Genomic DNA, 18,420 nt, shown 5'->3' on the forward strand with positions numbered 1-18,420 from the left:
TAAGATCCCCCTGAGCCATCTCTTCTCCAGGCTGAACAGTCTCAGCTCTCTCAGCCTCTCCTGGTGTGACTGAGAGGATGCACTACTATAGCATGAAGACTCAAACTGTTTTTCTTGGATTAGTTTATTTTTCATTTCAGTCAGTTTTGTGGAGTGCATGCACCTCTCTCTACATCCACACTGAAGCTGGGGGAAAACTCTGCGTTGTTGATTCTGGCACTGAAGCTTCATGAGACAGGAAGATGTTACACAGACTGGTAGAAGCAGAGGGCTCACCAAAATCTTCATAGGATTAGAAGAAAGCTTTCTGGGAATTTTACTCTAGGAAAATGAGGGTTAAGGCATTTAAATTAGAGTCACAAGTTACGTGTAAAATTTTTCACTCTATCTTTCAGTGAAAATGTACTTCATCTACTTTCCAAAACATTTCTGTTTCTTTTTGTATTTAGTTTCTGTCCCTGCAGAAGCATTTTATCAGAACTATGGTAACCTCTACATCATGATGAAGGGAAAAATGGGTCCTTCTAATCTGCACATGTTCACGGTTACTTTGTGTAAGGAACTAAATGAGCACATGGCACACCTGGGCACGGAGGGCACAGGTGACCTCAATGACCTGGTAAGGTAAGGGAGTTTTGCAGCACATCTGTAATGCATGGGTATCCTATATGGGAGCAGAGATGTTACTGTAAAGCAGGTGGAGGTCAGGCTCTCAGGTTTTAGAAAATCTGTGTCAGGATATTCATTGCTGCTTCACAGTTTCAGGTGGCTCACAGAGTGGGCAGGGTTTCATCTAAAGGTCTTTCTCCCAGCTAGGAGAAATGTCTATATTACCTATTTGGAAGAAAAAAGAAGACACAGCATCTTCCAGCAAACCCTGTTTCCCAAAAGACGGCATAAAAACTTCACATGTTTATAAAGAACTTAAGAACAGACAAAATGCTTGATCTTCAGCAGGATGAAAACTTTGCCTGTGTGTTTTGGGCCAAGCCTAGCCCAAAATTTAAAGACCTCTGCAACTGACTTTGCTGTCAGAATTTCATCCTTCATTAGGAAAAAAAAAAAAAAATCCCTTTACTGATAGTTTCACATGACAACAACAGAGCTTTTAACTCCTCCTTCTTCCTGATCATCTGGGACAAGACCTGTATCTTGCCTGTCCATCAGGACTACAGGTTGAATATTACCTTTGGTTTGGACCTATTTCTAAGACGTCACATCCAGATTGTCTTCTGCTGACTTTTGCTGCATAATACATCTAAGATGATACAGCATTTTACTGCGGCTAAAACACTGGGCATCTGTCACTTCAATTACTGCAGTTTGGATTAACTGGGGAAAAATGTGGGGGAAAGGGTCTTTGAAACCTCCCAGCCCTCAGTCCCACTGGTCTCAATAATGGGGTGCAAACCCCCACATCCCATGGTGTTCCCCCACCTGTCTTCTGAGATCAAAGTCACATCTGCTTCTTGTGAAAAAATGGACAGTCATCAAATCGGTAGCGTGCTACACCGCTGCCTGCTATGCTAATATTGGCTCACGTTTTCTTGTTATTTCCCTGTCCAAATCCATCCATGGTCTTTTACCTGTGCTCAAGTTTCTGAGGGCACGGATGGACCTGTTTTTCTGTGCTCTACTAGCACCAGCACAGACTGTGGGCCACTAAATGGCGTGGGTGCCCATGGTGGCGTGGGTGTACAAGTCATGCATGAAGCATGCATGGCTCCCTACTGCATCCCTGATGCAGCTGTGGGGAACAGGATGTTCTTCCCACTGCCATGGCTGTCACGGACACTGGTCATCAAATCCGAATCAGCTACTCTTTGTCTAAAATTAAAAAAAAAAGTCATAGGCTAGTTGATAAACTACAGAATCCCTAAGAGTCATCCACAGTAAATCTGTGCTGAGTGTGATCTGTTCTTAGGGTTTTGCCAGACAACACAGGATAGAAGAATTGGACTGTAATGCCTTGGATACTTTTTATTTAGCTGACCCAAAATAAAATCCACAAAGCCAGCAGGTGGCTCCACCTCCTTTATGATCTGTAGAAAAGCAAGATCGTGAAAGAGCCACTGCCTGAAATACGTGTTGAGCAGCGGCTGAACCCAGCAAAGACTGCATAAGGGTTTCTCAGAGCCCGAGAGTACAGGTGAAGAGGCCTTGGAAACGAGAGCAGAGCTTGAAGGGTAACAGAGGAGCAAATAGGGAGGGAGGGAGGTAGAAAGAAAACAACAAAAAAAGCATTGTTCAGTCCAGCAAAGCTGCAGCCAGAGGAAGGATTTCTTGGGGTGTCTGGTTGCAGAAGGGGTTGTCCAGTGCCTGCAAGGTCCATGTGGGCTAACCTGAAATAAGAGGGGTGGTTAATGGGGAGAAGGAGACCTCAGCACCCAGAGCTTTTCTGCCACTGCTCAAGTGACCAAACGCTAGCTGATGAAGTTCAGCCAGATGCCTGAGGTCTGTGTATTTCCCAGCCTCTGCTTAAAATCTGCAGTGAGGGTGTGAGCGAGGTATAAGCCTTGCGCCAGCCCTTCCATACTGGCATGACACTTGAGTCCCGCACTTCTAATGTTGGCAAGTCAACGTGCCACGTCCTGACCTAAAACTGCTGCAACGGCTTCCCTATGGCCTGTAAGTCATGGGGATCTTGTCCTTGCAGGCATGTCATGTATCCAGCAGTCGTGAACACTTTGTTTGGGAAAGACATCTGCCCAACAAGTCAGAGTGAAATCAAAGAGTTTGAAGAACATTTTCAGAAGTATGATGAGGACTTCGAATACGCTTCTCAGATGCCCGAGTGCTTCCTGAGGTAACAGAGCAGAGATGATGCACATGGTATATGCATTACAGGCGTTTTGCTTGCTGGGATATCAACAGAGAGACATCTCCCCTGGAGGATGATGTGCTGTCTTTATCAATGGTACACCCTTGGGTCAGGCAGGCTTTCAGCTAGGTGCTTCAAAAAAGTTCTGACCTCACCTCATGCATTTTCCTCGCATAAAGCAGAGACAACCTTGCTTAGGTGGGTAGGGTCCAGCTTGGACCTGTCAGGGAGAAGCAGAACTGGGCAAAGGGCAAAGGCATGAGCCTAAATGTGAGTCCCAAGCTGAGGCAGTCACCAGCGAGGCATCTCTCTGCTCCTTCCAACACCTTAGCTGTTTTCCCAGCTGACTGATCCCAGGTTATGTGGCTGCACTGTCTCAGAGCTGACCTTGAGTAGAGGCAACCAAATGCCAAGGAAGGGAGCCTGTCAGTGCTCTCAGGGCCATTTCAGCACCCTGAGCACCTGAAAATAGCCTTCAGAAAGAATTAAGGATGCTCTAAAAATGTGGCCTTTATTTTCTCAGGGGAGGTCATTCTTGAAAAGATTGACCTAAGCAATTGTCCAAAGTCACAATGAAAACCTGCAGTGGAATAGATATGAAAATCAGTCACAGGTCCTGGCTGCAAGATGAAGTCTGACCAAGGTGAAGGTCTCAGACGTGCTGTTCCTCATGTCAGTCAACACTACTGTCAGCCAGACTGACACTTGACTATTCATCAACCAACTGCTGCCCAGGGGCTTTTGGAGAGAAACCAAGGAGTGCTTCTCATGGAAAAGGAAATATTGGTTTGTGCTGCCTCAGTTAAGTGCTTCTTGTTTGTTGCTTTTCTTTACAGGAACTGGTCTAAATCCAAAAAATGGCTTCTAAAATTATTTGATAAAGTAGTGTCAGATGCTGAAATGACCAACCCTTCAGAGACCACATCCAAGGTAAACATCCGAGGCTATGAAATAAGATGACGTCGTTGTATATTCTGACTGAAGGAATGGAGGGCAGGAATTATTTCAGTACTAGAAGAAATAAGCCAAATATGTGAGCTTTGATAGCTGTACTTTAATTGTCCAGTATTGCTATCACCCACATTAGGACAGACCCATTATTTTAAGTCCTGCTCCTCAATTTAGTTTATTTCCTACAATTCCGAGAATTGGCATCTTCCTCTGGGGAATTTTAAGCCAAGGGTTCAGAGCTACGACCTGTCGCCAGCCTCTGGTATCGCAGTTGCAGTGAGCAGTTGAAAGAGGTGAGAGAAAGACCTCTTCAGTTATGTCTCTGAGGGCACCATGCTGTGAAATTTCAAAACCTTACATGTACTATTTTTAAACCCTGGTGTAGAGTGAGTAGATCCTCCAGCAGCCAGACTAGTAGAAAATAGCAGATTACTGGATTGGAAGCCAAGTACCCTAAATATTGATTGTGTCAAAGCTGTGATAAGCTGTCCCCCTGGTTATTCTCCTTAGCTATGACAGGAATTCTGTCTATACGGCTGACAAACACAAGGGCAGACTGGCCTGGAAATTCTGACTACCAAATTATTATAGAACGGACCATTAAACAAACCAGGTTTTATTTAGACTTTAAAGGCTTTACATACCACAATTTCTTTCATAAAATAAACCAGAATAATGACAAGAAAGAGAGGGCTGGAGAGGGGATGGTGGGAGGTAAGAAGGTGCAGGAAGTGCACCAAGCACGAACTTGGTGTCTTAGATTGGGTGGGAATTTGGAAAAAAGAGCAGTCATTTTTTATTCAAGGGCAGCCTTTTCCCTTCTGAAAAATAGACAGGAAGCTTTGCCTGAATGCACGGTTGCCCTGTATTTAAGGAAATACTATAAACAAAAGCTGATCCTAGAACATTACACAGTTGCTATAGTTTCAAAGAATATCAAGCCATTGAAGTAATTGGTTAGGTCACTAACAAAACACCTGGAACTAGGGAGTTCACTGATATGCCAGACCATCTCTTCATAACAAGCACCTTTTTGGCAGGAACAGAGAGAACATTTTCTTCATTTCCATTCATTCAACTTGTTCAGTCCCATTTTCAGGTTCTTTAAAGTAGAGAAGTAGAGCAGGAATTAAAAAAGAATAGAGATTTCTTTCTTCTTTCTTCCACATACAAGCAACAATGGGGAGTGAGGGAACCAAATCCCATAAAAACTTTAAGAAAATGGAGGGCAGTGTGAGTATTCAGTAGGGATTCATGTGGTGCAGTGACTTCTTCCAGCCCTCTGCCTAGGAGTGAGTCTCACTTTCTCTTAACAGCTGTCATCTCTAGTTTGTGACTGCAAAAACCCCATAACTAACATCACTTCTCTTTGATAAACTAGTCTTACATTATATCCTTCAATTCTAGTAAGCCCTACCCTAAACTAGATTTTAATATATTTTTGGAAATACACATTATTATCTTTTATTTATAACAGACACTACTGCAACATCTCCTGGATAACTTGCAAGGAAAACATCTAGCTCCCAATTATGGTCTCCTAATGCTCTGGGCTTCCCAAGCAAATACTGTCCCTGTAAGTACATCAGCTAGAGAAACACCTTCTCTCTATCCTGTTCAAAAGCCTGTATTTGGGAAGCAAAGACTTTGAACCAGAGGTCACACACACTGCATGTATTCCAAAGAAGGGATTATCACGCCCACATGCATCACTACAAATATACCCAGGCTGCAATGTCACAGAAGCAATGACAAGAAAAGCTCTTCTTGTATTTTTCCTTAATTATGATGTCCTCTATCATAACATTTTGGGAACATAAGTCTCATAGCTATTAAGATCACAGTCTTAAGCTGTGAAGAGCATTTAACTCTATTTTGAAGTACTGTGGCTGTATTATAGTAAAGACTCTATTTTAAATAGCCTGGTGTTACCAATTGTAAAGAATATCAAAAGCATAATATAGAGTAACTTCATCTATTTGTAAATCCTTGAGTGAATTTGGCTCTTTCACTTTGGGGGATCTGCTGTACAAATGCCAGTGTTGCTTCAGGGGAAGAAAAGCAATAGTTTGATTCTACTGCTGCTTAAGTTTTGTCTATGTTAGAAATGGATTTGATGGATTAATGATACAGATATATGCATGCTAACAAGCCTGATATATCTAACACAGTTTAGGCTGACCAAAGACATTTATAGGAATTTCTCAGATGAAAAATCCATAGCAACAAAAACATCCTTTATTTACCATGACTATTAAGCTCTTTCCAGCAGAGTTATGTCCGTTGCAGATGTGATTTAGAAAAAAATGATAGTGAGTTATTTTTATTTACTGCTGGTGGATATATCCATGTTTTTTCTAGATTGGATATTACTACAATTTACCCTAAAGGAATTTCAGCCATTTCGGTGAGGTTTCTGTGGATTCACATGTTGGTATAAGTGAGAGGCATAGCCTGCTGTCTGTTATCAGGATAACTGACATTCCTTCCACAACACTATCATTACTTACTTCTGTAATATTCAGCTGTAAATAGACATACAGATACTTCATTGTTTCTCAGAATAGTCACAACCACTGTTCTGGTGACTGGAATGATGAAAAAAGGCCTTGCACCTTCCAAGGGGATTTTTTACAAGCATGTTAAACCCTTTTATCTGAAACAATTCAGTTATCCCTCTTTAGCCCATGGGGTGAAGCCACAGTGTCCAAGTGCTGTACAAGAAAACTAAGCTACCAGATTTGTTTTGCAGGAGGGCTGCATCCACGTGGGGATGTTTGGGAAATAACAGTAAGAGTTCTCATCCCTCACCAGCACAGATGGCCCACGACCAGATCTGTGTGCAGACTGCATCTCCCACTAGCTCAGCAAGAGGAGAGAGACTCCTGGCAGTGCTGCAAGTCCTTCTGGTTTCATCCTACTTAAGAGGATTTTCTCTTTTTCTAAATTTCTTGATTTTCAACTTCATTGCATAATCAGTTAGCAAATTATTTCTAAAGGGGATATACTAGTGCTTGTTTTTCTGTTAATTAAAACTTTTCCTGCCCATTTTAGTATGACTCACTGTGACAATGCCCTGCAAATTACTTAGCTTCATTTCTGCTAATATTAGTAGGAATTTACTATTTCATTTTTTCCACTCATGCAGCTAAATCTAATCAAACACAATGATTTAGTAATTCATTTTAACACCTAGTTATTTGAAATTAAAGAAAGGATTCTGTGTTTCAAAGCTCAAAGCCAAACCTATATAATGTTCACTAAAGATAAGTACACAGCAGATGACGAGACATAATCTCCCAGGATCTGAGCCCTTAGATGTGGATTTACCCGGGAAGCACAGCTCTCTGTGCATCCCAACTACAACAGGCACATACAAAAAAGTGCAAATATTTTCACCTGCCTTTGTGATTTGCTACAAAGATAATGTAATTCTGTCCCATATTCCTGAGTTAAAGTACTTTCATTTCTGTTTAGACTGCATTTTGGACCCTTGTTTTCATACTCTCTTATCCTTCCATTTACAAGAAAATCATGGAAGACCTGGCTTCTGTTTTTGGCAAAGCAGGTAATAAATCCAACAGTGTCCTTCTGGAACCTAGAAATGATTTATTCTGTGTTGGCCCAGCACACGGCACACTTGGTCGATGGCTGGGAATAATGAATGTTGCTGCTAAGGGTACTACTGATAACATGGAGTCCAGCTCTGAGTTTTTTACTCAGCATATGCTCAAGACATATTTTTAAGCAAAACCACCTTTGATGTTAGCAAAAGAAGGTAGAAAAAGAACCATATGCATTTGTCTTTTCATTCCACACCTATCATTTAGACCTGTATTTGTATTAACCGGTCTTGTGCTTTTTTCATGCATCTATGATCAGGTCAGATGAGGTCTTTCAATTCAGCTGCTTTTCATGGTGTGATGTTCACCAGAATTACAGCTATTCTGTGGAAAAACAGGCCAGGAACTGTTCTCTTTTCTCTCGTCTGAGGCCAATTTGTCCAGCATGATTCACCCACCCCAACTAATCTCTTTCACTCAAAAACCAGTCACCTACTGGCAGCAGTCATTCACATACACAGTCCCCTAACCAGGCTTAGACTTTCATGGAAGACTCTTAGTTGACATGGGTCAAAACCATATCAAGGAACATGTCAATAATTAACCAACAAGGTAAAATATGAACCAGTGCTTAACCCTTTCTCCTGGCACCGTTTTATTTACTTAGTTATTGAACACTTTAGTGTTAACATAGCCCAAGAGCTCAGCCATGGCTTCTTGTCTTGGTGCCTACAGTCCCTGAGATTTCCATGCAGTGTCCTACTAAAGTACTGAAAAAGTCCACGGGCTCTTAAACTTCCAAGATGGCCTTTGTTTGGCCTCTTCTGGCCAATGACATATCTACACCTACTTTAGAGTTATTAAATTAACTTCAGTGGCTTTTCTTAAATTGTACTGATTTTGGTCCATTTATTTTCTTTGAAATATAAAGAAAATTTCTGGGTGTAAACAAGGTCTTGAAGTCTTGAGTTATTCTATCAAAAGTTCTAAAGCAAGACATATCAGCATGTATCAAAACACGTATGAAATCTGATTTTTACACAGAGTCTTCTTTCTCATTCCACGACAGGTAAAGATAAGATAGAAGTCTCTGAAGAGGACCTTAAGAAGCTCCCTTTCATTAAATGGTGCACTTTGGAAGCCATACGGCTAAGGTCTCCAGGTGCAATCACCAAGAAAGTAGTAAACCCAATAAGAATTCAGGTGAGATTTGGGGTTTTTTTCCCCCCAAACTGATGCTATATGATTTGTCTGGAAAGGGGCCTCCCAATAGATCTGGATAAAATTAAAATAGTAGAGATATTCCACAATCTCACATATATCTTCTGTTTAACAGATTTATTCATCGTCATTAATTTAATAATCATTAATTTAAGAGTGGTTTTGCTTCTCTTGCTCACAGTCTTACCTTCAATTTTGAATTGCTTTTAGATTGAATTGAGCTGGAGATACTGGGCTGATGGTATATGAACTAGTAATCAGACACAACAAGTATAGTAGAAGGGACCACAATTTAGTAACTGATAATACTCCTTCTTTTCTGTTTGTTCTCTTCGCTGCCATTCAGAAGGGAAGTGTCAGCATTCAGGAGTCTAACAAATAAATGTTTGGGAGAAAAACGCTCTCTTAAGGAATCAGCACTCATGCTTATTTAAGAAATTACTACAGTCCTATAAAGGTCTACTGCATTATAAGACTTTCTATGAATTTCTTTGCATTGAAGGAAATGCTTAGCAAAAGATTTAGAAAAAAATACCAGCTCACATGGTACATCAAGAAGCAGGAAAGACAGAAATAGTGTTTCTATTATTTTAATACCTGAAAAAACAAATTAGAATGAAAAAAGTCTTTCCATGTTCTCCACTGTTTAGGTCTTTCTTGTGGAAAAAAATGGCAACAGCAAGAAGAAGCTTCAAACATGTGATATGCCCACGGTGGCTTTACCATCTTCACTTGTCCTCTGCTAGGACCTTCTGCTGATGGAAGAGATGTATTAAGGAGGGACTGTTTTGTGAGTTGAACTGGTGATTTTCTCTTTTCTTAAGAGTTTTTTCTCCTTTTCAGAATTTCACCATCCCTGCAGGTGACATGCTGATGTTGTCGCCGTATTGGTTGCACAGGAATCCAAAATATTTTCCTGATCCAGATGTGTTCAAACCTGTAAGTTGTCACTCTTAGCATGGGTATTTTGCTGTCTTTTCTCCTCTTCACTTATTTCACAACAAAAGCACATGCATAAATTGGCTTAAAGCTGGGTATTCCCCATTGTCTGGGGGATGGCCTTGTATGCAGAGAAGATGTGCACAAAAAGGAGGAGCCTGTAGGAGTAAGCAAGACTTTGAAGTTCAGTTGTATGTTCCAAATAATATGGTACTACTTTATATCACTTTGTTCTTGATTCAAAGCTCACCATGGAAAGACCCCACTGGTTGAACCCACCCTGTTTGACTAACCTGATCTCCTTCTATGACAAGGTGACCTGCTTAACAGATGAGGGAAAGGCTGTGGATGTCATCTACCTAGACTTTAGTAAAGCCGTTGACACTGTTTCCCACAGCATTCTCCTGGAGAAACTGGCCGCTCATGGCTTGGATGGGTGTACTCTTTGCTGGGGAAAAAAATGGCTGGATGGCTGGGCCCAAAGAGTTGTGGTGAATGGAGTGAAATCTGGTTGGCGTCCAGTCACAAGTGGTGTTCCCCAGGGCTCAGTATTGGGGCCGGTTCTCTTCAATATCTTTATCAATGATCTGGATGAGGGGATCACGTGCACCCCCGTTTGCAGAGGACACCAAGTTGGGCGGGAGTGTTGATCTGTTGGAGGGTAGGAAGGTTCTGCAGAGGGATCTGGCCAGGCTGGATCGATGATCTGAGGCCAATTGTATGAGGTTCAACAAGGCCAAGTGCCGGGTCCTGCACCTGGGTCACAACAACCCCATGGAACGCTACAGGCTTGGGGAAGAGTGGCTGGAAAGCTGCCTGGTGGAAAAGGACCTGGGGGTGCTGGTCAACAGGCGGCTGAATATGAGCCGGCAGCGTGCCCAGGTGGCCAAGAAGGCCAACGGCATCCTGGCTTGTATCAGAAATAGTGTGGCCAGCAGGAGCAGGGAAGTGATTGTCCCCCTGTACTCGACACTGGTGAGGCCGCACCTCGAGTCCTGTGTTCGGTTTTGGGCCCCTCACTACAAGAAAGACATGGAGGTGCTGGAGCGTGTCCAGAGAAGGGCAACGAAGCTGGTGAAGGGTCCAGAGCACAAGTCTTATGAGGAGCAGCTGAGGGAACCAGGGTTGTTCAGCCTGGAGAAAAGGAGGCTGAGGGGAGACCTGATCGCTCTCTACAACTACCTGAAAGGAGGTTGTAGCCAGGTGGGGGTCGGTCTCTTCTCCCAAGTAACAAGTGACAGGACAAGAGGAGGTGGCCCCAAGTTGCGCCAGGGAGGTTTAGATTGGACATTAGGAAAAAATTCTTCATTGAAAGGGCTGTCAAGCACTGGAAGAGGCTGCCCAGGGAAGTGGTTGAGTCACCATCCCTGGAGGTGTTTAAAAGACGTGTGGATGTGGTGCTCAGGGACATGGTTTAGTGGTGGCCTTGACAGTGTTAGGTTAATGGTTGGACTCAATGATCTTAAAAGTCTTTTCCAACCTAAATGATTCTATGATTCCAAGTACTCTCCTCACCTTGTCATTTGTTTGTATAGCTTATCTCCATGTATTTATCCAGGTTCATTGGTCTTTCCAGCCAGATGATTTCTGGTATGTATTAGCTCTGCTAATTCAGTAGTTCATCTAGAGTTTCTTGATTATTATTCCACTCCAGGTGGCTGTGTGGGCAGGCTTGTAACTGCTCTTTTTAGCACCATCCGATATAGAACAGTTTGTCTTTTTCATAGAAATACATCAAGGAGTAATTTAAACAAAATTTTCCTTCTAGCAAACTCTTCACCAACTTGAAATCCCTCATAACAATTCCTGCCTGTTTGAAATCCAAAGCAGAAACCCTGATGCAGCAGCTTATTTATTTAGTAACTTTATTCATAAAAAGCAAGCTAGCTTGGTTTTTAGAAACTCACCCTTTTTCCACGAGGAATAGGTGAGTGCCCCTTGGACACTGCCATTCCAAATGTATTGCCTTGCTTCATCACTGCTGAGATTTTTTTCTTGCTTTTATTGGATTTTGATGCTAACCGGTTTCCTCTTCAGAAAGGTCTAAACAGCCCTAGCTGAAAAAAAAAAAAACCCAAAATAAAAACCACAAGATTACCTCTTCTCTAAGACAGCTTCATCAGAGGAGTTAGCCATCATAAACTTGACAGGGTGTTACTTGAACGCCTTGGTAGAGTTGCACTGAGTTTCTGGAGGCTGGTATAGTTTGTCACCCAGCATTCAAGAGATTTACTTCTGTCAGTGTCACCCACCCAAGCTGCCCATGTTGCCTTGTTCCTTGTGTTGTTCCTTTTCTCTTAAACCAACTCAGGATGGAGCAAGGAGCCCTCTGGGTACAGACAACCTGTTTTTGATGAGAATAGTTCATTTTCTCACACGCTGGCTGGCACCTGAGAATGAGGCTCTGTGATCCTTGCTCTTCTCTTGTGTTACACTTCATACCTCATATTTGTCTGTGCACAGCATCTTAGAAATGGTTTGTGTGCAAGATATGCATGAGCCATTTGTGTGCCGTGATACAATTTTGTGGCTGAGGGTAGGTACTGGTTGAACATTTGCTTTGAATGTGCATATATTTAAAAGGATAAAGTTGCATTTTTATAGGCATTTCAATAATTCAAGATGCAGGATTTAGAAAAATGGGGAGGTATAGGAAGGATGCTTTAGGGGTGATTTTGAAAACCTCTCCAGCACTTTGAGGCACCTAAGTATGTTTCAAATGGGACCCTCATTTCTTTCCCTGAGTCGGTGCTGACTTTTGAATCCAGACTCTAACACTAACAGGTTGAATGCAAAAAAATGGCATTAGTGCAACTTTGTATTGAGGATTAGCTGTCCAAGGTCATTTTTAGCCTGGAGAAATAAAGTTAAGCTTTATTTATATAAGGCTGATTTGGAAAAAAAAGTTTCTTCCCACAGGATCGTTGGAAAGAGGCAAATTTAGAGAAGAATGCTTTCTTGGACAGCTTTGTGGCATTCGGAGGAGGGAACCATCAGTGTCCAGGAAGGTCAGTGAAACAGCTGGGGTTTATTTATTCCCAAACCCTGCAGAGAACAACTCTCTTGAACTGGGCTCCTCTTACACTTGGAGATAAAGTGTTTTCATTGCTTTGCTCTTTGTCAGTCCCCTAATATTCAGTATAATCTGGACCTTGTTTAAACTGATTTGAAAGTAGTTTCACTCCTGGAAAAGTTAAGGTTAAGTCACGATGTAAAAGCAGAATCTGAGACTACTGTATCAAGGGATATCCCCCAGAGAGGAAAGCCAGCCTATCTCTGCTGCTGCAAAGGCATCTTTTCATCAAGGGAGAGTTGCTCCACTTACAAACACGCCAGTTTACAGACATAGGTGTTTAGGTTGCCATAAACCAGTTCTAAACTAACCTAAAGAACATTTCTTTGGTCTGAGACTCTCTTTCCATCGTCTATGATGCCACTGACATCTTTGCTAATCATTAAATATCATAACTGGTTCCTCACTGTTTGAATCTTGTCTTTGCATTAAGGCGCACACAACTGTATGATGGCTTCAATTGCAGATCCTGTCTCCCTTCACTCCTCCAGCAATGCCAGGCTCAATGCTTCCTGCATTCCTTCTGCTGTTTTCTCTGCTGTCCCTCTTTCTGGAACAAGTCCCAGGGAGCCAGCTGCTCCTTGTTTCTGTGTTCAAACATCTCTATGCTCAATTCTCTGCCTTCAAAACCTGGTCTCCTCTAAGAAGCAAGGAACCAGGAATCCTTAAAATTAGCCAATTTAACTCAAGACTCGCATGTGGGGCAAGGAATCTAGAGGGTGTTGCAGAGAATCTGCATTTTTGAATCTGCACCCTATAGCAGGCTGGACATGAGTGTGAGATAAACTTTGTGAAGGCACTAAAGGCATAAACAAAATGAATAAAACAGCATTCACCATTTAGGCTTGCCAGAGCTCACTCACTGCTGTACCTCTGTGGTTTGTACCATATTCCTGAGCTAAATATGAGCACAGCCTCATTCCCAGCAAGAGTGACAGCAGAATTCACAAGAGGAATCTGCAGGTACAGGACAAGCTGCAAAACAATGTTTCTGAAAGCTGCTTATTTATATATACAGACCTATTTCTTTGTTCAGGCTGTTCTCTGGACTCTGATAATATCTTTAAAATAAGTTTGTGGTTAGAAAGAAAATGATAACATTTCTATATAGACAACAGATGGAGAATCTTTTTCTTGTTGACAGACAAAAAGTCCTTTCAAACCCTTCAGCAGTCTACATAGTAACACACACCTTCACATTTTTCAGCAATAATTCTAAAAGAATAATGTTGTGGTCTTGGAAGAAAGGAAATTAAATCAAGGGATGTATCTAGATCCCAGGTTGCAGATTTCCTTGGTATGACTGAATGAAACAATGATATTTCACGTTTAAGATGCATTTTCATTTGATTCAGTACTGGGATTTATAAATGAAATGTATTAAACATTTAATTTTGCTACTGCAAAAGTTCATTGTGAAATCAAAAGCTAATTTAATCAAACTGAAAGCTAGAAAATAACTTACTTGTCAAATATTCTAGCAAACTGACATGGGTAGAGCTCCCACAAAGCCATGTCTGTGCTGTCTTTTTTACCTAAAGGAAAATTTTGATGGCAGTGAAGCTCCTTGTGTCTAACCAGGTGACTATAGCCTGTGAGACTGTGCTTATCTTGCATAGCTCTTGCCTGTTGTCTCCTATCTTTCGTTGACATTGTAAACCCCTCAGCACAACGGTCGTGACTTCATTCTCGGACTCCACTTATTGCAGGACCTCACTCCACAGCTGGGGTCCTGGGTTCCAGCACAACACAAATACGTAGCAGTGCATTGGGGGCAAGATTTCAGAATGCACATCTTTGTCAAAACCCCCTGTCACTAAATAAAATGGGTAGGCATCAGTGGCTCAGAGTTTTTAGAGGAAAACTGCTCTAGGTCTCAGTGATGAATATGAAAGACACGTGGGAACTAAGGGGCATTTATCTGCAAGAAAGCTCATGGTTTCTGCTCAGTACAATGTGCCATGGGAGAGAAAGATGCACTGGGACTTTGCAGTCCTGCCTTTCACTCCTGGACCGTCCCTCTGGCCACCCTCAGACATCAACAACCCTGTGTTGCTTATCATCCTTGCGTCTCAGCCTCTGTTTGCAGAGCAGAATAACAACAGCAGCCTGTTGGGAGAAGCACTTCGAGATTTAACAGTGGGAAGTGCTGCAGTCAGTTATCAGTTATATCCATTGCTGCTCAGACAGATTGCAGATGAACCCCACTGCGGGTACAGAGGTGTCAAAGCTGGTCAGCCTGCATCTGGCTGTGCTTGTGTTTGAAGGACAGCCCTCTGTAAATGCAGCATTTCCACTTCCAGGGCAACCTAGAGGCATTTTGGCATTTGGCTGCATCATGGTATACCCGTGCCAAACCAGTGAGGATGGCTTAGAGGCAGGACCTCAAGCACCAGGGCTCCAGGGCTGCACTGTGCAAACAGTGCAGTGACCGTAAGGAGCCCACCTTCGTACGGTGCTGCCGGCATGGAGTTTGGGCTAGTAAGTCCTCCCTGACCTGAGCTAATTTCCACTGAAATATCTCTGCACTGCATTCCCCCAAGCTCAAGGTCACCAAAAGCTCCCTATCTCAAGGTAATTGCAATGTGAAATCACAGAGATAATTTGGGTCTGAAGCTATGCCAAAACAAACAAGCATCCTCCCACTCCGGAGCACAGGGTGGCTCAGTACACAGATCTGGATGGCTCTGCAGGAGTTAGCTTGGGTCTCGGGGGGCTTATTAGCTTCCTCTTCACACCTGCCAGGCCAAATCCAGGCTGACACCATGTACAGTCATGTGGCCTTCTCCCCAGTGAATTCTCCAATATCTGTTTTATCCAAGTTTTCCAGCATCTCTCAGATAATGGAAAATAAACTGTGTAGAAGAGCAAGGTAGTATTACTATTTTAACTAGGTATTTAAGACTTATGTCTAAATCCTGCAAGCAAGTAATCCCATGACCTGGCATAGGTGCATGCTGGTGCCTGAATGCAGAAAGCTCTTGTACATATCAACATTAAAAAAAGTAATAGCCTAGAGGAGTTCACCTGCAGATCTTCTCTGGACTGACTAAGAAAGATCTTTCTTGAGAGTTACAGGCAAACAATCATGCCCTTGGGTCTCATACTGCATTCTAATGCTGATGCATTAAATACTAACTCCTGCTGTCACAGCTACTCTGATGTCATCAGACTCCCAGCTGTATTATATAACTTTATATAGCATAATTAGTCATATAGCCTTTTCTATATTTGACTGTCTTCTCACTCCTATGAAGTTATTTCAAGTCGGCAAGCGTTAGAAGAACATAAATGTTTATACAGTGGAAAAAATCATAATGATAAGGGGCTGTTTTAAAATAGGGTGTCAGAGGGATACTGTTGGTCTAACATTTCACCGGAAAGAAGGGGCAGCCGCTACATTCATGTTCTTCGCTGAGTAATGAAGCTGAACAAAGCCACAGCATATTTTCCTACTTGAAGATAAACCTTCAGGCAGAACTAAAGCATGGAATGTAAAATGTGTCAAAGACACCCTGTTTCTTATCTGGTGATAACACATGTGTGATTGTCAGGCCAATGTTTTCCTCCCTTTTCTTGCAGGTGGTTTGCTATCATGGCAATCCAGTTGTTTGTTGTGCTATTCCTATACAAATATGAATTTGTGCTTTTGGATGCAGTACCAAAGGAGGTAAAAGATCCATGTATTTATATAGCATTCCACATCTTTATATCCTTTGTTCATCACGCTCAGCTGAACAGCCATGCTCAACTGTGATTATGTATAATGAAGCAAAATTTTGAGAGGAGTGTTAATAAAACATGTAATGAATAACTTGATCTTTGTTTTAACTCAGAAAACCCAGAGTAACTCTGACAATCTTAGTAGGGCTGCACTGTCTATAGAAGTGCCTACAAGAGTATTTTCTCATCATTGGCTAAACGCTACAAGAGATTTTATATTGCTTTCTGCCACTCAGAAAAACAATGAATATGGAACTGGATTATTAATACTTTAAAGATATTAAATCAGATGCAGCTCTTGCATTGCTCTTCTACTACATATTCAGTGGTGGAAGATAAATGATTAGGGTAAGACTGACAGAGCAGCTGTGGCAGAGGAAGGTTTTACCATTAAGGGAGAGTGGCACAGTCTCCACTCTCAGCAGTAATTTCCTTGTCCATTTGCACTGTGTTCTTTCTACTTTCCAAAAATCATTGTTCCTCACAAACACAGACTGCCACTAAATAAGCATGTCTACCTGTCATAATCTAACCATGACATGCATGCCCTATAGCTAAACTGCCAAGGAGCACAGGGAGAAGTTTAGAGCAGCATGGGCTTTGTATGGTTGCCCTTTAGCGTGGAAGTTGGGAGCTCGGAGAACTTAGTTCCTCTGCTCTCCTTGAAGAACATGAGATGTTGATCTCAAGTAGTGGTAGAGAGTCCACCCAGAATATGGAGGGAGGTTGCCTCTTCCTGACTGATGGTGTGTTGCCATGCCAGCTCTCACTGGAGTTGATTGTAACTTGGGTCTGCACCCACAAGCAATTATGCAGGTGAAGATATTAAAAACCATTAGAGTTTCTTAAGATCTCATGTGTTACCCTCTGTCAGAGTGAGTGGAATAAAAAGTAACCATGAAGGCCCTACTCAGTGGCTTCGGCAAAGCCAAGAAATACTGTCAGTGTTTGGTCTTGGTTCTCTAAGACCAAAGCTCCAAGAGTATGTTTATATCTTAGTATTAAAGCAGGATGATAATACCATTAACTGAACTAACTTAAATGTTTCTACGGATTTTCTTCTTTTTGCAGAGCCCTTTACATTTGGTGGGGACACAGCAACCCATGGCACCATTCCGGGTCCAGTATAAATGCCGGGAATGAAAGCTGCCCAGCACTAACTTACCTTCCTTTGCCAGCCAACCCTGGATGGATGGACCACTGAGCTGCTTCCCTGTCCTACATCTTCATACAGGTTCTCCGCCTTAACAATTCTTAATTTCAACTTTAAATGCTGTACATACTCTGCATTGTGGTATGCCATACCAGTATAGTCATATCTGTGCTCCTCACCTGATTGCCTACCTCCTACTGTTTAAAAATCAAGCTCTCCTGCTGCATTGATAATTTGTGGGCCAAATTATTCACACATTTTGCAGATAACTGATATACTAAACTCACCAACCAGACACTCAGGACAAAAAGCTGCTCCATTTGGAATTCCTGCATGGATTTCCTGCATTCCCTTGGGCCAGGTCACTGCTTCCTGCAGGTCTCTAAACCGAGGCCAAAGTGGTGCCTTGTGCTAAGAAACCAGACTGGTAACTCCATATGGCTCCCTGGTGCTGGTGTGCACAGAACACAGGACAGTGCTGAGCAGAGACCTCCGGATCAGATCCACAGCCATGATAAATTAGCATGACTTATGTAGCACTGCCTGTGTAGGTAGATAAAGATCTGGCCTGCTCTGCCTACAGTTGGTGGCAAATTTTGCAAATAAAATGCATTTGTAATGGAAAAATTGCAAGCATGGGAAACACTGGGGTCTTGTTCCACTGGAGCACCTAAAATTTCTACTGAGCTTTATTTGCTCCACAGGATTCAGAATCGGTCTTTGTATGTGCAATGAAAGTTTGATCGTGATGTTTGGCTTCTAATAAAAAGTGATTGCAAGAAAAGCTATTGCTATTCATTAGACTGGTTGTCTAATACCTACAACATTTTTGCTTTCCCTTTAACATGACTGATTTACAGAACAAATTGCACAAATCTAAAAATATTTAATCCTAGAAAGAATATCTAGTAAAAGCTGTTCAAAGAAGCTGTCAAATAAGTTCAGATACCAACACTTTAACTGCTGTCAGATTTCA

At 42.1% G+C, this 18,420-nt stretch overlaps 1 protein-coding gene across 2 annotated transcripts in view; it reads left to right on the forward strand.

Moving 5' to 3' along the window:
* Positions 1–18,251, forward strand: part of LOC126046299 (24-hydroxycholesterol 7-alpha-hydroxylase) — a 27,502-nt gene extending 9,251 nt beyond the window's left edge. For both annotated transcript variants that reach the window (XM_049818518.1, XM_049818517.1), the window contains exons 3-12: positions 450–624; positions 2,657–2,806; positions 3,658–3,751; positions 5,250–5,348; positions 7,250–7,340; positions 8,405–8,538; positions 9,400–9,495; positions 12,415–12,503; positions 16,151–16,238; positions 17,363–18,251. In XM_049818518.1, coding sequence (XP_049674475.1) covers positions 500–624; positions 2,657–2,806; positions 3,658–3,751; positions 5,250–5,348; positions 7,250–7,340; positions 8,405–8,538; positions 9,400–9,495; positions 12,415–12,503; positions 16,151–16,238; positions 17,363–17,434 — 1,038 coding nt within the window. In that variant the 5' untranslated portion in view covers positions 450–499 and the 3' untranslated portion in view covers positions 17,435–18,251. The remainder of the gene's footprint in view (positions 1–449; positions 625–2,656; positions 2,807–3,657; positions 3,752–5,249; positions 5,349–7,249; positions 7,341–8,404; positions 8,539–9,399; positions 9,496–12,414; positions 12,504–16,150; positions 16,239–17,362) is intronic.
* Positions 18,252–18,420: the final 169 nt, after the last annotated feature.

Source organism: Accipiter gentilis, chromosome 16, assembly GCF_929443795.1.
Source record: "Accipiter gentilis chromosome 16, bAccGen1.1, whole genome shotgun sequence".
Taxonomy (NCBI): domain Eukaryota; kingdom Metazoa; phylum Chordata; class Aves; order Accipitriformes; family Accipitridae; genus Astur; species Astur gentilis.